This window comes from Pteropus vampyrus, unplaced genomic scaffold, assembly GCF_000151845.1.
Source record: "Pteropus vampyrus isolate Shadow unplaced genomic scaffold, Pvam_2.0 Scaffold1, whole genome shotgun sequence".
Lineage (NCBI taxonomy): Eukaryota > Metazoa > Chordata > Mammalia > Chiroptera > Pteropodidae > Pteropus > Pteropus vampyrus.
The window spans coordinates 3,029,724-3,052,163 of record NW_011888782.1 but is presented as its reverse complement, the minus strand read 5'-3'; the positions used below and the strand labels follow the sequence as shown (position 1 = coordinate 3,052,163).

The 22,440-nt window shown below is 37.9% G+C and overlaps 1 protein-coding gene across 1 annotated transcript in view; it reads left to right on the top strand.

Moving 5' to 3' along the window:
• The window catches only part of LOC105288504 (collagen alpha-6(VI) chain), a 97,278-nt gene that overhangs the window by 56,431 nt on the left and 18,407 nt on the right, over positions 1-22,440 (top strand). Inside the window, exons 24-32 of the mRNA XM_011354761.2 lie at positions 4,014-4,076; positions 4,876-4,926; positions 6,570-6,605; positions 7,334-7,396; positions 11,467-11,529; positions 12,607-12,642; positions 12,762-12,798; positions 14,830-14,841; positions 18,113-18,606. Of these exons, the coding sequence (XP_011353063.1) occupies positions 4,014-4,076; positions 4,876-4,926; positions 6,570-6,605; positions 7,334-7,396; positions 11,467-11,529; positions 12,607-12,642; positions 12,762-12,798; positions 14,830-14,841; positions 18,113-18,606 (855 nt within the window). The remainder of the gene's footprint in view (positions 1-4,013; positions 4,077-4,875; positions 4,927-6,569; positions 6,606-7,333; positions 7,397-11,466; positions 11,530-12,606; positions 12,643-12,761; positions 12,799-14,829; positions 14,842-18,112; positions 18,607-22,440) is intronic.

The following is a 22,440-nucleotide window of genomic DNA, read 5'->3' as shown; positions in this document are numbered from 1 at the left end:
TCCTGTCCGATGGGCACATAAATAACAGAAAGTCAGGGTGACTGACTTTATTAGGTAGTCAGTACAGTGCTGTTTGCAATTTCTGAATGGCGTGTGTGAACACAGCCAGACTTTGGAAGATTTTAAATAGGCAACTCGGTGTAGAGATATTTTGAAGGCTGGGAGACTGGATGCCAGGAAATTAGTTAGTATGCTCTCAGTCTGCAAAACAAGGAGTGATTAGATGGCTTAACAGGGTGAGGACAGCAGGGGCTCATGATGATTCTGTAGTACTCTTCTGGTAGGGAACGGAGGCAGAGGGAAGAGGGCTATATGACTCAGGGGCTTCCAGAATGAGTGGCAAAACCATCACAGAAGTAGGAAAGTCATGAGGGACAGGGGGTGTAAAAGTGAAGAAACTCACTCGGTTTAGAGAAATAGAGGAAAGTGTTTAGGGCTGGTTGGAGATGCAGGTTTCAGAGTCATGTAGATTTTTAACCCATTTCCTGTTTAGGAAAAAAAAAAAAAAATGCAACCCGCTGCCAGTGTTAATTTAATTTTACAAACATGCTCTTTGGGGCTGAAGCACATCTGACAAGTTTTCAATGTGAAAATATAAAAACTGTTCTTGGAGTTATTTCTAAACAGAACTTAACTCTAATCCTAATGTAACAGAAATGTATATGATCAGTATTTAATAATTTGTGTGTGTGTGGTAAATGTCAAAGCATGAAACAACACACAGCGGAACATCTGGGATTTGACATTTTCAGCAATCGAGAATTACCATGCTTTGCAAATGGAAATGCCGCTACTAAAAACAGAATGCTATAAATAGAATGATGTAAATAGAATGATCTTTCCAAAGACTATCGATATACTAGAGTGATGCAAAAATAATAGATATTTCATGGCAAACTTTGAGGGAGGGGTAAAGTTAGGACTGTAATCCAAGAGTCATCTCAGGTAAACACCGCAGCCTCAAGGGCCACCGGCGAGTATTCTAGGGGCAAACGGGAAAGGGGTTAAAAAGAATCATGGGATGTCTATTTGTGAGAAGGGCGAGAGGAGACAGACAAGGAGTTATTAGAAGGAGAAAGACACAGAAGAGCACGCTAGATGCTGAGAAGAAGTGTTCAAGAAAGAGAGGTCAAGAGTATCAGCTGGTGTAGAACAGGTAAGGAAGGGAGGAGTAGAGAAGCCGTCACATCTGGTGGCTAAGATGCTCCAAAGAATAGTTTCAAAATGTATCAACTGAGACAAGGAGAAAGAAAGAGAGACAGTCTGCAAAGGACTGAGCATTGTGTTGAGGAGGAGGAAACGGATACAGGGCTTTAAATTAATCTTTGGAGAAATAGGCTTAGGAAGGAAGGACAGGGACATTAACCACTACAGGCAAAGTCTGGGACAGAGTAGAACAAAGTATTTGTTTGTCTTCAGTGATAAGGAGGGACCATAGTGTGTTTATGATTAGAGAAGAGAAAACCAGAGAGAAAGGAAGAGATTAAAGATGTAAAAAAGAGTAGATGATTAATGGGGAAGTTTCTTGACACAGGTTGAGACTGAGGGCATAAGATGAGGGGCTAGCTTTGTAATGGAGAACTGCTAAGAAGGGCTGTAATGATGGAGGCCAGTAGTCAAACGTTACAACGACAGTTGATTGCAGGGTGAAATGAGATACATGGATGACAAGGATAATCGGCTCAAAAAGAAGTAGCAATAATGATCTGGAAAGGAAAGATTAGAACAGAGACAGTGCTGCCTTCTTGTCTGGACGAAGGCTGTAGGGGTGGTGGTGTCACTGGTGAGAACCAAGTTTATCTTACAGTGAGGAGGATGTGTGTTCGTGTGCAGATGTCATGGGTGTAGAGAGAAGGTTTGCATGTGAAATGAAGACACTCCATAGTGTGTGATAGAAGGGACCAAGAGAGGGGTAGACAGGGATGGAGGGACCCTAGAGTTGGATGTGTAGGTGAGAATATGGAAGGAGATAGATGTGAGCAGAGTAGTTGTGTCAAAGAAGATCATTACTAATAAGAAGGACTTTTAAAGGGGAAGTGGCAAGAATTTGGGGGTAAGCGCCCTCAAAGCAACCCCAAACCCTTGAGCAGCCCTAAGATGGACCAAACCCTCCAGGTGCATTAACAAAGCTGAGCCCCCAAACACTACTATCCTACTCCAATCAGCTCACGTTCCTGGAAAGGCAAAAAACTCAGCAATTAATCTTGAACTGAACAGCCCGGTTGTATGAATAACAAAGAGTGTGACCCTGGACAAACCATATGGCTTCCCTTGTTTCCCTACCTTAAAACAGATGTTCTCAGACATCAGCATGCATGAGAATCAACTGAGAAGCTTTAAATAAGCTTCTTTTTAAATAAAAGGCATATTCTTGGGCTTCACTACCAGAGACTGATACCAGTAGGGTCCAGAAATTTCCTTTTGTATGTGGACCTCACGTAATTATGAAGCAGGTGGTAGCCAGAGCACACTTTTGAGAGAAATAAAGCCATTAGGGCAGGCGACCTTTTTCCCTTCCAAGGAACCCTCTTCTGTTTCACTCCCAGAGTTCACTGCTGGGGGGCATTTGTCCATTTGCACTTCTCACATTTACTGTCTTGCCTTTCTATCCTTAAAAATGTATTAACCACTCCCCCTCCTTAATGTGGGTTATACTCACCTCTACACTGTTTCTTCCAAAGAGAACATATGGAAAGGGCAGGAGGGATATCTAGACAGGAGCCTAACGCGACCAACACCACCTCAGCCAGATGATCAGTTAGCATCCATAGCGAAAGCCACGTTGATAGCATATACTTTTGATCCAATGTGATGAAAATGGCTCTTTACCTCTGTGGTCTTTATCTCTAAAACCCATAAAACCCAATCTAGTCATGAGAAAAATGTCAGACAGACCCCAACTGGTCCTAGGACATTCTACAACATGTCTGACCAGTACTCCTCAAAATTGTCAAGGTCATCAAAAACAAGGAATTTGATAAAACTGTCACACAGTCTAGAGGAGTATAAGGAGACATGACATGTGAGATCCTGGAACAGAAGAAGGATAGTAGGTAAAGACTAAGGAAATCTGAATAAAGTATGGGCTTTAGTTAATAATAATGAATCAATATTCATATATTGTGACTAATAATGTCACAATATATATTCATATGCCAATAATGTCAATAGTCATATATTGTGACTAATAATAATGAATCAATATTCATATATTGTGACTAATATTCATATATTGTAACTAATGGGCTTTAGTTAATAATGAATCAATATTCATATATTGTGACTAATCAACATTCATATATTGTGACATTAGTCACGTAACTAATGTAATGGTAACAATAAGGAATCGAGATGTGGAACATATAGGAACTCTGTACTATCTTCACAATGTTTCTGTATACTAAAATCTAAAACTTTGAAAGTTTTTATTTTAAGGAATTAACCTTCTTTTGTAACCCTATGTCAACTTTCCCAAGTAGCTAGACTTTCCTCAACATACTTCTGAGATTGATTTAAAACCCATAATAGATGTTCTAGTAGTCAGAAGTCAGAAACTATTGCCACGGATGCTATGCTACCTTTGTCTTGATGGACACTTTAGATCTTAAGATTAGTTTAATAAGTCTATTGTCTTTGCAGCAGCCAGATGATCTGCATTATTCATCCTGGAAAATAGTGTTGTTACTTTTCTTAAACAGTACCAAGCTTCCTCTTTGACTCATGGTAAAACATTTCCAAGGGCGTGGTTCATGGCACCGAGTTGCTCAGATGACAACTTGCACTAAACAATGCATCAGACTTGCTGAAGTTTCATTTATCAATAGCGTGGACCTCCTTAGCCAGCAACAGCAGTTATTCTTGTATTGCTTGCACGACTCACGATCATGGGCATGAAGCCATTGTCATGGTATGATTCTCATGGATACACTTTAAAGGTGTCTTAGTGCCATCATTTCTAATTTCCTTTATAAAAACAACTTAATAAGGACACATTTCATTGTTCTGTTTAACAGGGAGAACCTGGAGATGTGGGAGAAAAAGGAGCTATCGGCCTTCCTGGGCCGCGAGGCTTGCCGGTTTGTGTTTTATCACTACTTTTTATCTGGCCCTTGGAATCTTTTAGTTCAATGAATGTCAGGTGTGGTTTTCTGGAGAGTGTTAAAGATGCTATCTCAATCTAGCCATATAGCTTTCTAGGAATTGAGATATTATCCTCATCTTGGATTAGTTCCTCTGGCTACCTTTTCCAAGGTGATAATTTCCCAGGTACCAAATATCGTGGCCAAGGTGCTCTTGAAGCCAAATGATAAAATGGACAAAACTTGTCTTTAGCATCCTTATAACCCTTCTTCCATTCTTTCTTCCCATCCGAACCCATTCATCAGAAATCCGACCCAGCCTTCTCCCAGAGCTCAGGGCTTCTCACTAAGGCCTTCTACAAGAGTCCATCGGTAGTAACCAAGGCCCAGGCGTTTAAGGCATCTTATTTTTATCTAGCAAACTGAAATGGCATAGAGCTAAGGTATTAAAATATAAATTGTTATCTGCAAGAGAGAGCACCACTAATACCTTTTTGAGATGACTATATGACTGATGTTTTCTCATTTTCTCTTCATAATAACACCACGAGTAGGTATCATTATTATTCTCACTTTATAGATGAAACAAGTGAGACTAAGGGACAGTGCATTGTCTGTGTATGTTATTGAGAGTTACCTTGAGGGTCACTATCAACAAATGTCACTGGCCTGCCTAGAGGGAGACTCCTGCTTCCTAATTTCTCCTAATCAAACCAAAAAGCTGGTTGTCTTGTTCTCTAGTGATAAGCCTGCCTCTGTAGTCTGAGATGTGTGTAATTAATTGCTTTGTTTACAGGGTGGTGATGGCAACCCAGGTTATGGGAACATTGGAAGTAAAGGAGCAAAGGTAAGACTTGTCAACTGCAAGCTAGACATTTCCATTTATTTTTTGTTGCTTGGTTTTTGTTTGCTGCAGTTAAGAGAAAAAGAAAGCAATGAACAAGGCAGTTTGGGACATTTATAGAGAGATTTTGATGATTTGTTGCTGATATCCTGTGGGGAATGTGGTAGAATAAAAAACAACTTTGTGTTTAAGGTACAGGCAACAACTGAAACTCGAAAATCAGTTTTCTGGGATTTGCAGAGATGTACAGCTAGGGCCTGACTTGTTTCAGCCTGAACAGTGCATTGAATCCTAGCAGCTCCACATTCGAGTATACTTAGGGAGACATTCAAAAATACATCCTCTTCTTATTATGTTTATTTTAGCCATTCGTGAGAGGTTTTATAGGTCCTTTCTAAATTCATTGGGCCAAGCAGTCATTTAGAAATAAAACCTTTTAACTATATCAAAATGATAATTTTATATTATCACTGAATATTTAAGTGTCTGGAAGTAAGAGGTAGGTTCATCAAAACCAGCGATTTATATATATTTGTAATTACCACTTAGAAATCATAACATCCACAAAAACAATATGGTTAAGAATGTCCTTTATGCAAAATGTTTCAGACCTAGGACAAGAATTAATGAACTTTAAAAGAAAAAGTTCAATAAATAGAGACACACCAAGTTCATGTTGAAAAGTCTGAAACATTATAAAAGATTAGTGTAATTCCAAGTAAAATACTAATGATGCAAGGGATGTCTGGAAGAATAAACAACCCCCCCTCAAAGAAAAGCTAATTTCTTTGAAAAAAACTATTGAATGAGAGTCTTCCACTGAAATGTTCTTTACAATAGAGAATAATTGAAAACAATCTGAATATCTCATAGAAAGGGGAAATATTAAGTAGCCTATATAGCATTGGAGTATTAGGCACTCTTTAAAACAAATGTATATGAAGTTAATAATTATGTAAAAAAAATTATTATGTGACAATGTCAAGTAAAATAAATCAGAATATAATCAGATAAAAACCCTACTTATCCCAATTGTGCTAAAGTACATTTTTAAAAAGCTAAAAGAAAATATGACAAAGTATATAAGCTCATTCTGGGTAATGTGATTTGGGTGACTTTTATTCTTTCTGTTCTTTTGTATTTTATATATGTTTGAAGAGATAGTTTAATAATCAGAAAATAAACTATTTTAAATAAAATATTTTTTTTCATCAAATGGGGATTATCATACTTCTTCAACTATAGTCTGTGGCCAAAGTAAGGTAAGCAAAGGACCGTTAAATGATCAAGTTTAGACTCCCAAATTTCTCCATTGAGATCTGTTTTAAGAAGACTGTTTCAGAGACAAATAACCAGCTTTCCTGTGATATACCTACAGTAGAAGGAGAGCTGATTTGTCATTCTTCAGCTGTGTACATTGATCCACTTATGTTCAGTTGTCATGATATTTGAGTGAACGAATATATGGTTTAATTTAGAAATTGAAGTTAGTTTTTCAAATAGTACTATACAGTTTTGTTTTTAATTGTTTTAATCCTTCCTTGGTTCAGAGGCACTAAAACTAAGTAAGGCAGCAGGTAAAATTAAAGTCAATATGAACCTACCTTGGTGATACATATAGTAATTTTCCCTACTGTCAATTATAGGGGCAAGAAGGATTTCCTGGAGAAAGTGGACCTAAGGTATTGTGTGCTTTATACTAACTGGAGATCAATTGGAAATATTCCTGGGGTTTTGAAACGTACCATGGGACAATGGAAGGACAGTTAGTTATAAACGAATAAAAAGAAAGCTTTATGGGGGAAAGAAGGAAAGACAAAAGCTGGCTTTTAAAAATTTGTTTTTTATTTCTAGTTGTTTAATTCATAGGTAAAGGAAGAAATCCGCCTTATTTTTCTCTCACATGTACTCCTTCCCCTCTATCATATGTATTTTCTTCTTTCTCAAAGGAAAGTGAAATGTAAAGAAAACGAAAATTACCCCATCTCACCTGGCTCAATTTTCTCAATGTGTTTATAAATCACCTTTGAATAGTAAGTTAGCCATGCTGTCCTCTACCTTAAGGCTTTCACTTTTCCTGGAAACATTGAGAAAACGTCAGGTCCTGGGATAAGATCAGGGGACAAAACAGAGGGCATAGTTCAGGTCTCCAAAGAGGCTGCGTTCTGATTGGAGACAGAAGTAAAACAATGAGGATGTAGCATGCTATGCAGAGAGCTGTAAGGATGAGGAGGGGGGAGCACCTGAAAGAAGACCATTAAAGATAAAAATGTGTATGAACATGTCTTCATGTTGCAATCAGTTTAAAAACACATTGAGATCTCTCTCTCTCTCTCTCTCTTTTTTTTTTCCTGTTTATTCTCTTTGGTTTTAATAACCATTTTTATCTTATTTTTCTGAACTTATTTAGGGTGAGATTGGAGACCCTGGTGGTCCAGGAGAAACTGGACCCAAGGGAGCCAGAGGCCAGACGGTAAGCTTCTTAGATTCCAATGCCTTAAACCTTGACTACTTTGGAAAGTCATTTTTCATGCTTTTCCAATCCTTTGAGTTGCCATTTGTTCCCAAAGACCTTTAAAATGTGTATATTTTTTAGGGCGAACTTGGGGAAGGGAAATGGATATATTGCTCATCCTTCAGTGCCAGCAAGAAAGCAATGAACTGTTTGCTTTTAGTGAACAAGTTCACTTGTTCTGGCTGCCAAGGTACCATTCTTCACATTGGAAGTAAGGGTGGTTTTGAGGACTCCTTGTGGTCCAAAAGAGTTTTATGCTGCCAAAATACAATCAGTTTAATCCAGTCTCCCTGGCAAATTTAGTGCAATCTAATGTCCGCTGGCATCTTGTCCACACTACAAAGGTTTTGTTAAACTACTTTAATGAGGTGCGTACCTGGAAAGGCCCTCTATTGAGCTCAAGAGGGTACCTCTTGAGCTTTGAAAGTTCCATTTATTATGTCACCAAATACATCTTTATTATTCCATGGAGGGGTTACATATGCCTAACTCTGTGGGTCAAACACTAGTCTCCAAAGCGTCTCATAAGCATCAGTATCCTTGGGGTCCAGTGGCTTAAGAATGAATTTTTTCATTTGATGACTCTTTCTATGTCTTAGACTGTGTATGAGATGGCCGTTCCATAAGAGACAAACTTTTGATAATTGTCTCTCAACATGATCTTTGTCTCTTTTCTTTGGAACAGAACTGATCTTAACACCCTGTCAATTGGCAGGAAAAGAAAAACACACAGTCTGAAAGTCTGATAAAGTTTGATATGTGAGGTGGTATCACAGTAACTGGTATCACAGTTTTGTCATCATAGTTAATTTTATTCTTCGCTGGCCTTTTTTTTTAAACAAAATATAATAAGAACTTTAGAAATTATTTATAAAGAAACTACTCTTTCCCTCCATCCTGCTTCTCCCAAGAGGACTGCTTCCCAGCTATAATTTTTTTCCTCATGCATGTTTTTGGATGACTATCCTTTAACATTATGCTTTAAAAAAAATGAAGACTGATATAATTAGAAAGATAATTGGAAAAGATTTTCAAATTAATCTAGGTGTCATCTGCATTGAAATGTCTCTGGATCCTTTTCCTTGGCTCATTAATGAAGTCGTTTACCCTTGAACGTTGGAATCCTGCTAACAAGTCCAGCTGTTTGTTGGATTCCTTCCCATCAATGGCACATTAATCATTAAAAAAATACACTAGTGGGTAATATATAAACTTTTTCTCTTGGCTTTTGGTTACTTGAATTTCTTTTTTCCCACGTTGGACAATTTATCACTTTTTTAACTTGCTTATTTCACCTGCCGAGCTGCTTTTTCTACATCTACGTAACTATAGTTGAAGTTTAGACACTTAAAACTTCCAGATTTTTCCTCTGAAAGAATTGAAGTTACTATTGGAAGATTTTGGTAAAGTTTTGCCTTAAATGTTGAGGCATGTCAGATGTCCCCTGAAGCACAAATTTCTCCCCAGTTGAGAACCAATGGTTGAGAGAATCAAATAATTTCATTAGTTCTCTTAGAATGGTTACATTCCTAGTAACTTCTCTAAATTTTCGCCTTGTTTTTTCTCCCAACTGAAGCATTTTTTTTTTAAATTTGCCATGATTGTTAACCTGTCTTATTTTGTCTATACAGGTATGTTTACATGTATTTATAGTTTTTTTTATTAACTTTACACATGAATATACTTCAAGGCAGGGTTTCTCAAATTCAGCCCTATTGACATTTTGGGCTGGATAACTCTTTGTTGTGAGGGGCTGTCCTGTGCATTGTACTATATTTAGTAGCATCCCTCGCCTTCACCCACTATACGCCAGCAATAACCACCATTGTCTCCCTCCCCCTTATGATAGACAAAAATGTCTCCAGAGATTGTCAGATGTCCCCTGAAGCACAAATTTCTCCCCAGTTGAGAACCACTGATTGAGAGAATCAAATAATTTCATAAGATTTTTAAGGAAAAATGGTAATTCCTCTGTCCCTTATCTCTTCTCTCCTATTTTCCAGATTGTCTTTTTGCTCTACTTTCTGGGAGATTTCTTTGAATTTATCTCTTCTTATATTTTAATTCTCAAGAGCTCATTTTTATTTGAATATTCCTTTTTTATACTATCCTGTTCTTGTTTCATAGCTGAAATATCTTCTCATATTTCTCTAGAAGATACAAATTAGTATTTTTTAAGTCTTCTTTGCCCAAATAGGCTGTGTCCTGCCATTTGTTTTTTTGTTTGTTTGTTTTTGTTTTTCTCTGTATTTCTCACATGTTTGGAGAATGGGATCTCTCTTTCTATTTAAGAATTGAGGACAAACACACTGATTAGAAGCCACAAGTATGTGAGGCTAGTCAATTACGAGTTTCACTAAAGAGTGATCTGGCTGAGTTCTTTACTTAGCAAACTTCTGATATCAGCATCTTTAGGTCTTTCTTCTGTGTCTAGTCAGATATCCTCACATCCATTTCACATACCTTCATTTGATCTCTCTGTTCTCAGGATGGTACTACTGGCCTTCAACTCTTCCTGGAGATCCCTAGTGTAGACACCTTGGTTTTACTTCTGTCTGGTGTTGAGGTGGAAAAAGAGACATTCATCCAACTATAGAGAATGAGGAGGAAATTTTGTGGATTCCTAAAATGATTTTCAACAAATCCTCCTTATTTAGTCTCTCCCCTTCACCTCTACTTCTAGAGGTACCTAGTGATGACAATTCCCAAGTCTTCTGGGAATGTGTTGTAAAAATATGCATTCTTGGCTTCCCCTGCTGCTGGCTTAGGATTCAGCTTTTTCAAATCTGCTAAGTCAGTCAATACTTACACACCTGCTTTGCAGCCTCCAAAGTTCTATGGCTATTGTTTCCTTTCTCATTCTTCTCAAGTATGTCATGGTTTTTGTTGTTGTTGTTGTTATTTTTATTTTTATGCCTTTAAAAAAAAATCCTCTTAGTAAGACATTGGGAGGGCTCAAAAGTAAATGCTTAATCTGCCATTTTTCCCGTGGGAGGTTAATCTGTATCCTCTAAATAAAACATGATCAGTAAATTTTTGTTGTCACTCAACCCAGCATACTGTGAATATCATTGGAATACCCAAAGGATATAGTAATTGTTTGCTGTTCCATAGGGAATGCTTTTACAAACTAAGGTGATTTTAGACAACTTCATTTTTTATTCCCAGAAAGGTTATAAATCCTGTGACATTTTGGATGAACAAGGGAATATTGTCCTAATTTTTAGGCCAAATTCTAGCTTTCCTTATAATAAATTATGTTGTTTAATGCACATGGAAGAATTCCTGGCATACAGTAAGTTTCGACAACTATTACTTTTATGACTGCTCCTATTATCCATTTTACTAAAAATATTTCCATCCAACTGTTGAATGTTTTCTTATTGTTTCACAGGTTTGTGTATTTAAAATTTGTTTTTTTCTGAGTTTTTGTTCAGTTGTTTTTTTACTTTAGTCACTTATTAAATTTAGATAAATTTAGCTAAAAATTCATTTAGATAAAAATTTCTCCCTTGACCTATCAATTTCAGTTCTAGCAATCTTCTTTAAGGAAAATATCAAAAGTGCACATATAACTTTATAGTGACATTGCTTATTACAAAAACAGCAAATTTAAATGTCAGTAGAGAGGAACTGATTTAAAAAATGATGGTATAGCCAGATGATAGAATAGTATGCAGCCAGGAAAAGTGATTTTGCAAAAGAATATTTAGTGACATGAAAATGTCCAAAGATATATATTTAGTTTAGAAAGCAACAGGAAAAAAAGTATAAAATTATATTTAAAAACATGTAGATTAATACCAAAAGAATAAATAAAAGACAAGAAGAAAATACATCAAGAAGTTAGCAAGCAGTATTTAGGGGAGAAAGGATTGCTGAGGATTTTTTTCCTTCTTTGCGCTCTTTGGAAATGTCTCAATTTTCTAAAATGAAAGTGTATTTCCCTTGAAATTTAAAATACCCAAGCCCACAAACACATATGTATGTATAAATATAGTTTTAAAGTAAATAAATTCTGCTTCAAGATTTCCACTGGGCTTCCAGGAGAACCGGGATCCCCTGGGGAGCTGGGACCTCCTGGACGCAAGGTAAGTTGAAAAGCCATAAATAACACCAGTTCCTTTCCAAATAAAAAGTCATTGCATGGGATCTTCATTGTCCAAATGTGCATGTTTTCTGTCTTTGCAACTTGGCAATTATTTTCCACCTTTATGTGCTCAGAAAGAAGAAAAAAATGCCAATTAAATATCAGTTGCCATTTCCTAGGAAGTAGGGGGAATTAAGGGACAAAATGAATAGTATTAGACTAAAATGAGATTTCTCAATTATCAGTGAATTTTATTTATCCGTTCAGTCTTTGTCCTCTTATATTCATTAAATGATCAGTGAATGGAGGAAATTAGGAAATAGTGAATAAATGATCAAAGTTTCATTCACATGGAACTTATTTTCTTCAGGAATTTGGGTGGACTCCATTGCATTTTTCCTCGAGTGTCTCTCTTAGTCAGACTCTTCCTGTTTCAAAGATGGGATTGAACACATGAAATTAAAAACAATTTTACTTTGTTCTTTCTATCCCCAACCCAGACAGATTTGTATGTATATACATAAAAATAAAAGTATATTTACTTATGGGAGACAATTGGGATTACCTTTCCAGATGTTTGGGCTGAATCTGGTCCCTTTGTCGTCGAGACAATGATGGGAACAGATTTAAGTTCAGCTCAGCTGCTGCTCAGTGGTCAAGGCAAAGCATGAGGTTGAGAAACTACCAACCTCTGCCTTCAGGAGGGGCAGCCACAGTGGATGGTTCAGCCTCACCTAGTTCTTAGCCGTAGTTCTGTTCCAAATCTCTCCATGCCAGTGTCAAGTTGTCAGCTCCATCCTTAGATTCTGAACAACCCTTGTCATCTAGACAGGCTGAAGGAAAGCAGCCTTTGAAGGTTTGTGTTCATCAAGGCTGCTGCTTATAGATTATTCTCCTTAGAATGTTATTGTTAATTAGGTGATGGATAGCTACATGTATTCATTTTCCCTTTAACTTAAGAATAAAAACTTTAAAAGTTATCACTTTCTTAGGGTAATGTTGGTGCACGTTCTGTCTACTGATGTGGGTGTCTAGAGCAGTGAAACCACATTTTTTTTTTTTTTGTCTGTTTCTCTAGGGCGTGAAAGGGGCCAACGGATTGGCTTCATTTTCTGTATGTATCTTCTGACTCCAACAGAGAGCTCGGAGCACTCCATTAAACTTATTGATTTTTAAACTTCAGGACCTGGCAGTCTGTTACCTAATTCTTTCTATTTTATTTTTGAACCGTAGACATGTGAGCTCATTCAGTATGTACGGGATCATAGTCGTAAGTACCCTGCTTAAAATGATCACTGAAGTTGTCGGCATTCATAGAAGAAAAGCAGTGATTTCTGCACTCAAAATTGAGACAATTTACCAGCCAATTTCTTAAAATTAGAGATCTCACTGCATATATTTTGAGTCAGCATAGACTGGTGTCTATTAACTAACTCCCTCTCTAGCTGCCAGCACATCTATTGGAACCTGTTCCAAGTACTAAGTAATAATATATCTAGTGCTTTTAATCTAGGAAAAAATTGAGATATGAGGTCAGAACTCTCCTGATGGTGAAATCAGTGGACATTCACAATGAATTCTTTAAAATGATTAGCACCTGACCCTAACTGAAGGATTGAATTCACCTGGTGTGGAAGAGAGCTGTGATAATAGAGCATCCTGGTGGGTGGGAGTCCTGAATTTAGTTTATAGATTCTTACTCTTTTCCTGGAAAGTTATGCCTGCTTGCTTTTAGTTGAACTAATTGATTTGCTTGTAAACTTACTCATTCTGCCAATATTTTTTCCTATAAAGTTTTAAAAGCAAAAAGGCATGTTTATTTGACAAATGCTCTTTTGAATTAGCTTTAAGACCCTTATAGTAGCCTCTTCTATCAAAATAGGTGTCAGCACCATGAAAGGAATTCCATGTACAAGATGAGGAAAGCGTCAACTAATGATCTTCTACTAACACATAATGACTTTCCAAATAAACAGGATGACTGAAGGGAAGAGTCAAAAGTTCCCTCAGGACATTTGGGGGAAGGAAAATAGACAAATTAGGGCCCATTTCTGTAGTGAGCATTGGTGTCAAAGAGACTTTTAAAAGCTTTGAACGCAGGGTCGATCTTAACTCTGATTTTGTGTAGTGGAATGGAATCACCCATGGGAATCATGTCTATTGCTCATGAAGAATGGATGCTTTGGGAATGAATTAGCACAATAAGCTTTCTAACATGGGATCCATGTGAATATAATAACTCAAGGGTAGATCCAAGTGTGGTGACTTCTGATCTTTTAAAATTTGAGGGACTCGATATAAAATTATAAATCCAAATTAGGTACAAAATTATTTCAAAAGTGTTATTTAGAACAAGAAAGGAAATAATAACCAATGACTTCTGCAGATTTTAAAAGCACATGTTCATGTAAACACATGGCTAGGGACCCTCCCAAGGCCTTGTAAGGAACCCCTGCAGGTGAGAGGTCGAAAGCAGTGCTGTCCAGCAGAACTTTCTACAGCGAAGGAAGTGCTCCAGGGCAGTGTCCAAATGGTAGCCTATCCTCATGTGACTTTGAGTACTTGAGATGTGGTTAGTGTAAATGTGAAGCTGAATTTTTTATTTCATTTAATTTTAATTAAAATTTAAAGTCACATGTGGCTAGTGGCTTCCAATTAAACAGTGCAGACCTAAAACTTAAGCTTCATGTGCTTCAGAGTAAATTTGTTTTTATATATACACACTCATACACACACACACACACACACACACACACACACATACATACATACATACACACATATATGTAAAATTAATAGCTAAAACTTAAGCTTCATGTGCTTCAGAGTAAATTTGTTTTTATATATACACACTCATACACACACACACACACACACACACACACACACACACATACATACATACACACATATATGTAAAATTAATAGCTCTAGGTATCTACATGGGGAAAATTTAGAGTAAAAAGAGATTAGGACCTTTTAATTGTTCAAATTCAGTGCACCTCTGCAACGTAATATTCCCTCCCAGGCTAAAGTTCCCTCTGACAGCTGGCGCAGGCTGCTGATTTATGGCTGCATATTGTCCCACTTCTCCATTTCCACTCCCTACGGAAGGAGCAATGCTTCTACCAAGATGCTAGGATTCATCTGCATTTTCTCCAAACCCTATCTGTTGCTTTGATCTTTGAGTCATCCACAAAAAGCACACAGTGCAAAATCTCGGCTGCCAATATTTTCCTACACAGTACAGAATGCTGTTCTACCAAATAATAACTCAATCTCCTTTGTTCTTCTTCCCCAGCTGGCGGACATGGTGAGTAACCTTTATTTACAACATATTATAATCAGGCTCCAAAATGTCATACATCTGAAAAGATGAGTTAGAATAATGTATTGCCTGCCAAATGATATAAATTTTACCTGGGTTGTCTTTGCTGCTTTGTACTGGTAGCATGGACTTGCCTCCAATAAATCACTCAGTTTTAGCTCAGTCTCACAGCTAATTCTCAACCAACTGGTTTGATTTCTTTAATTATTATTTTAATGGCTAACATTACCATATACCTTGCTGTTAGTTTTTTTGTAATAATATGCCCCTCGCCTTCATTTTCTCTATTTGTCATATTGTCTCTATAGTTTCATAGAAAGGAATTAAGATGTAGAGGGGAAATGTGGAAGATAAAAGTAGAGATGATCAGATAGCAAGTAAGCTGAATGTGCAGCTCACATAATGCTAAAATCCATGGAGCTCATGCCTGATGGTAATTAACAAGATGGTTTAATATATTTCAGTGATAATTTTTAAGTCTTACAAATGCCTATTACTTGATATTTTTCTATAAACCCATCATCTCCCTCTTACACCTTTATACCCTTATACCTTTTGTGTAAAACCACTAATCCGTATCCACTGATTGCTTGTTCACTGATTCAACAAATATTTATTGAAAGCCTGTTACGTACCAGTCTGCCCCAGGCACTAGGGACTAAGGGCTGAATAAGATGGACGTGATGGAAGTGATTCCTGTCTTCAGTAGCCTCCATTCAAGTAGGAGATCCAGATAATAAACAAATGAAAAAATTACAGGTTCCTATAGCTGCTCTGTCACAGACTTATGTTAGGGGAAGGAAGAAATACTTTTGGATGGAGGGCTCTTCTTTGAGGCAATGACTTTGAAATTTGGACTGAAGAATAAAAAGAAGCCATCTTTTGCAAGAGCCAGGAAGAAAGAAGTGCAGGTGCAAAGGTCATGAGACAAGACAGACATAGGCATTTTCTAGAAACTGGTGGAAACCCTGTATGACTGAGAAACAGTGAGGGAGGGCGGATTGGCATGTGAAAAAAATGGAGAAGTAAGCAAGGGGCAGATCAAATGAGGTTTTGCTGGTTATAACAAAGCAGCTGGGCTTTATTCGAATTGTAATGGGAGAGTATTAAAGAGTTTATTGAAAGTATAAAGGGAGGAGCATGAGCTGATGCATAATATTTTGAAGCTGACTTGGGTCAGTATGAGAGAGTGGATTGTAGGAGGGATAAGCGTCAAAGCCAGAGGTTGAGTTAGGAGGATGTTGTGATATTTCAGACAAAGATGATGGTGGCCTGGATGACGGCCACCACTGCTGTGCGTGAGTTGCACAGCAGTGATCTGGTTAGCCGCCTTCTGTCTTCATCGTCACTTTGCTGAACCATCCGTATACAATTTGTGGCCACAGAGTCTGTGTGTCGTCAATCCATGCCTTGAGGAGGAGCTCTTAGATTCCACCGCAGTCCATTCTTCAGAATCTTTAGGTCCTTGGCAGCTTGCTGGATTTCAGAGAATATATCTGGCAAGTTGAATAAGCCCTTTGGTGTTTTTCCTGAATACTTAATTTTTTTATATCTAGCCAGTTCTGTGAATTTTTTTTCCCTTTATCTCTAAATTATACTTGAAGCCGCATTGTTATTATTGTTGTGTTTGTTTCCGTATACAAGTCACAGCTTAAACAAAAAGCTGGCAGAACCACTTTTATGTTTGGTCCTAATTCTACTCATTTTTTATTGTAAAACTGATTTTTAAAAAATCTGCTCAGCCCACTAAATTAGACTCAGAGGCTAATAAATTCTGTCCTGTCTCCACTGAGATATAGTTTAATTTGGGGGCGAATGTTTATTATTTCTGGTCCTTTTGCCTGTGAAGGTCAAGGAGTCCAGGACCAGAAGGAGATAATAATCTAGCTCAAGGGGGGCGAGGCCCAGCTGGCCACGGCTGGGGACTCGCACCTTGGCCAGCCTGGGCACGCCGCAGCAGGCATGAGTTCCTCATCCTGTGTGTCTCTGAATCTGACTTGCTGGCACCTGAAGGAGAGGAGGCGCCCCACCCCCAAGAGAAGCACATTGAGATTTTCTTTTACCAACCTACATCTCAACACTAGGCATCTACCCTCTACCCTATTATTAACATGTTTTTGTTCTTCCTGTACTTGTTAAAAACTGTCCTCTGTTTGGTTCTTTTTAAATCAGTCAATATTTATTAGGTCTCTGATATATGGCAGGGACTAATAATTTGACAGATCAAGAGAGACACAATCCCTGTCTCCACACTTCTCATTCAGAGGGAGAGGAAAATATTAATCAGATCATCAGACAAATAGAAATTGCCAACTGTGATAAGTGCAGGGCACTGGGAATAGAGTGAATACATTGGGATCTGTGAGTAAATCTGAAGTTAACACTTTTATTCAAGTTTAACAATGATAATTCAAAGCTCCTCTAATCAATAAGGCATATTTATTGGTTATACTTGCATTTTTAAATAAAAATTTATCAAAGTTTTTCTTATTCTTTTAGATGATAAAGTTCTCACAGTGAAAATGTCTATAATAATAATGGCTAATATTAATTAAGCATCTAGTATGTGCCAGCCACTGTTATCTTACGTGCTTTACCTGTGTCAATTCTTTTAATCTGCAACACAGGCCAATGCAGTGGGTAATACTGGGACCGACATTTTGCAGATGGGCAAACTGAGGCTTAGAGAGCGTAAGTCATTTGGTTAAGGTCGCGTGGCTAGTAGGTAGTTGGGCCAGGTTTCTCATTACTTCCCTGTAGTGCCTGCTGTCTCTGCATCAAATCATCCACCTTGCGGATGTCAGTTCTCTTCCAATCTTTCTGAAACTGTCAACAGAGCTTTCACGCCCGTTCCTTTTTAACCCCTGTTTCCTCATTAAGTAAAAAATGTTTTCGTTTATCTGAGTAAAGTTCCAGCAACAGAGATGATGTCATCGATCCAATCTCTGTAGGTTAAAGGAAGGGCATATCCATGAGCTCTTTATTTAGAATTTGGTAATTAACTTCCAAATTTTATTAAAGCTCGAATTATAGACCTTTTCTGGTGCTTTAAAAGAACAAATTCAGTTTTTACAATAGCATTTTTAATTATTCAAGATTTAAATACATAATATTTCAAGTGCTTATTTTAATATTTAAATACATAATAATTATTTAATATTTAAATACGTGAATATTTAACATTTGAAATTATTTCGCCTTCTCTGCATTTTTTTTTTAAACGCTACATGATAAGGACCATGTTCTTGCCTTTTAGGAAAACCCGAATGTCCTGTGCATCCAACCGAGCTGGTGTTCGCCTTGGACCAGTCCCGGGATGTGACGGAACAGCAGTTTGAGCAGATGAAGGAGATGATGTCTTCCCTCATGAATGGCGTTAGAGTCCGGGAGAACAGCTGCCCGGTGGGAGCGCGCATCGCCATCCTTTCCTACAGCTCCCACGCCAGACACCTCATCCGCTTCTCAGACACCTACAAGAAGAACCGACTCCTCAGGGAAATTGAAGCTATTCCTTACCAGAGATCCACTGACGACAGGGAGATCGGCAAAGTAATGAGGTTCATTTCCAGGAATGTCTTCAAGCGAACTTTTCCAGGGGCTCACACAAGAAGAATCGCCACATTTTTCAGCAATGGTCAATCTGCCGATGCCCAGTCCATTGCCACCGCCACCATGGAGTTCAGTGCCCTTGACATCATTCCTGTAGTGATTGCTTTCAGCAATGTGCCCTCCATCAAGCGTGCATTTGCGGTAAGAAGCTTATGCTTTTCACGTGACTTTTTTTTGGGGGGGGTGGGCAGAGTTTGGGGGGTAGATTTACTCAGAAGCCTCTATAAGAAAGCACAGAATTATACTATGTATTACTATGTGCCAGAAAATACCTTTATATGCATTGTCCTGCTTCATTCTAACAAGTATTGTGTATGAGATGTAGGTATAATTGTTATTCTCATTGTATTGATGAGAAAACTGAGCCTGGAGATTTAACCTGTATGCCCAAGGTCATGCAACTAAGAAGTGGCAATGTCAGGACTTGAACCCAGGTTTGCTATTCTAGTGCTTTGGCAAGAGACTCTCTGAGTTGCCTCTCGGTTTGTAAAGACACTAAACCAGGAAGAACAGTAAACATTCCTGAATGTCACTTGTATAGCCAGAGTAATAATTATTGGTTCAAGATGAAAACCAATTGACTGATTTTATAACTTCACCAACCATGTTAACTATTTTATAAAGGAAAAGCCATTCTAGTTATAGCTTCTTAGGTTAAGGATTAAAATCTTACCTTGTAGCATTTCTAAATAAACCAACTGGGATCAAGACAACCTTTTTTTTTTTAATTGAAGTATAATTGACATGTAACATTAGTTTCGGGTATACGACATAATGGTTCAATATTTGTATATGTTGTGAGATGATCACCACAATAAGTCTAGTTAACATCCGTCACCTTACATCGTTACAAAAAAACCTTTTCTCTCACTATCTTAGCAACTTTCAGATATGCAGTATAGTAGTAACTATAGTCACCATGCTGTACATGACATCCCCATTTATTGTATAACTGGAAATTTGTGCCTTTGACCCCCTTTACCCATTTCACCCATCTCCCCACCTCTGGCCACCACCAATCTGTTCTCTGTATGAGTTCGGGTTTTGTTTTTTTGTTTTTAGATTCCATATATAAGTAAGATCATATGGCATTTGTCTTTCTCTCTAACTTAGCATAATGCCCTCAAGTTCCATTTATGATGTCTCAAATGGCAAGATTTCATTCTTTTTTTTTATGGCTGAATAATATTCCACTGTGTTTATATGTGTTTATATATGTAGATTATATACATACATATATATATCAGACTCAGAAAAGAAAATAAACGTAAATTAGAAACAACTGGGGCCAGGCTTTGCAAATGCAGTTGCTATGAGATACAACAGCTCCAAATTCTGTAAGTAGATTTGGTTACACAGAGTCCTCTTAATTCCCTCTGTTTATTGTCACTTGGCTTTATTCAGTCACAAAACGAGATAATATCCTAATGCAAATAAATAATCGATGGTATTTGTGATATAAACTTAAACTGACACAGTTCCTCCACTCAGTCAAAGATAAATGCACAGTGCAAACCTTAAGAAAACATATTTTTTGTTTATTTTAAACCTTTTGAATGTTAACAATCTCACTTAGAGATTCTACCCAAACCACCTAGAGACTCTTCGCTCCTTTCTCAAAGGAGTTCATCTCAAAAGGGCACAAATGAAGCTTCAAATTTTTAACAAAGACCCTCATTTATCTGAGCAGAATTGGCTCCAAACACCCTTTGGGTGGAAGAAGAGTTATAGATGACTTGGACAGAAGCCAGAATTGGTCAGTCATCCTGCAAGTGTTTAGGGAGCACCTCATGTATACGAGGTGCTCTCCTAGGTTCTACAGATACAAAACTAAAGTGGGAAACCAAGAGATCCACCCTCGTGGAGCTGCCATTAGAGGATGGAACTAATTGGGGTTGTCTACAAGGGCTAAAATTAGAGGCCTATACAGAAATTGGTGAGAATCCCATACCTGGCATTCCAGATGAGAAATTATATTACTACTTCTCCATTTCTCTTCTTTTTCTTTCTTCTGTCCATTCTCTTAAATTGTGCTAACCTCCTTCTTAACTGTGGTTTATTTTAAGAATAGAATTCAAAAATTTATTGACACAATGAATCTTTATTTGGGGGCCATATTTTAAAACCCCTGTTTGTTTCATAATTACCATGACTTCTCTATTCATCTGAGAGTTCAGTAGTCAGTGTGAAATTTGAGACCTGTGCAGACATACGGCAGGACTCAGAAGCAGCTGCTCTGACAACATGGTCTGATTTCCCTATGTTCCTTAGCAAATGGACTTGTGATCACCAGCTTGGAAATTTTTCATGATGATATGAAGCTGAGCGACCAGCTGTTCGTTCCTTCTGAAATGGAAGGCCATTTTGGACTGGAAAAACCTCAGTCTCAGCTTTGTTCGGTCACTAGTTTTCCCCTCTAAATTTCTTTGCAACCATCTCTTCTGGCAAAATTACATTTGTTGTACATTAAGAATTCTAAGATAGAGTGGGTACCCCTTTCTAAAATACTTATATGTCTCCTTTTTAGCTAGCTTAATTTTTTCTTTTACTCTGCTCTTTAGCACTGCAGATGAGAGAAACATTAAATGTAATATTTGACATTACTGATTATTCTTGTGATTGGAGATAGAACTGAAATGGATAGGGTAGGATTTTTAATGGGAAACGAGCACTTTGAGCACTCAGCCTTTTTATTTTTTATATTTCTTTGTTAATATAGAGTTGTCTAAAGAAGTAAGGTTACACTTAACAGTAATTGTATCTTTCCTTGAATGCAACCATTTACGGAGTCTCATGATGTTTAGAAAAGACAGAACAGGGCATCATCCAGAACCATTTACTGAATTCAGCCTCATTTCACCCTTCTGTAGACTTTATAGCTGTACTTTCATCCAAGCTGGTACTTCTTGGAATCTACAGAAAAGTGAGAAACAAGAAAAGTGAACCATAGGACTCTTGTAAATCCCCAATCCACATACAGCTTAAGAAATTTTCTGTAACAGATGCTAACTGTAGTTGCTCCAATGATATGTGCCATATCTGCCAAGCTTTATTTTTGAGGAGATTACTTAGTAGTGGGGCAGGGGGGACCAGGGGTCAGGGAGAACAGACCCCTTGCGGACCCTCCCTGTAGAGCAGCACACTAGAATCAATGAGAAGGATTACGTTTAGGTTGACACCAGTGTGCTGACACGCGATTAAATGTCCCCATTTTTTCACCACCGCCGCATCGCCCCTCCATTGCCCAACCATCACAGGGTCTTCCCTTTCTCTTCTCTCACACCACACAATGTTCACTTTTATTACTTCATTTCTCCCTCTCAGTCTCTCCCAAGCACTACATATTCCTTTCTCTGTTATATTTGTACATGGAAATTTAGCTAAAAGCTTCAGTTACCACACATTCTCTCTCAGTTCCCGCCCTGTAACCCAGATGGCTTAGGAAGGCAAACACAGTGGTCTCCCAGGGAGGAATTCTATGAGCACAGATTGCTGCATCTCTTATACATGGAATGAAAGATGAACAGCAACATAAAAAAGCCTGGGGGGTGGGGGAATTGAGGGGGGTCCTTCCCATTTCTTTTGCTACTCAGCCCACAAGAAGGTGGTCAGCCTACAGCTCTGTTGGTACTTACCATGAGCATGGAGAGACTTTCTGCCTTCAGGACCCCAGGTCCAAATTCCTGAATCAGTCTGATTGGCTCAGATGTCCATCCTGGTGCAATCTACTCTGCTAAGAAAGAGGGATTCATCTCATATAAATACAACTGCCAAAGATCTCCTCCCTCCCTTCATAAAGTATTAGAGGGAAACTTTTCCAAGAAAGAGGGGAGTCAGCCAGGAGGATTCACAGGGAAACTAAGTGTCGTTCGTCTGTCCCATCTCTTAGGCATTAGATAGGATCACACCTACAATTTTCCTTCAACTATCAATGATCTCTAAGTCGGTTGACTGACAAGCTAATTATTCTTCATT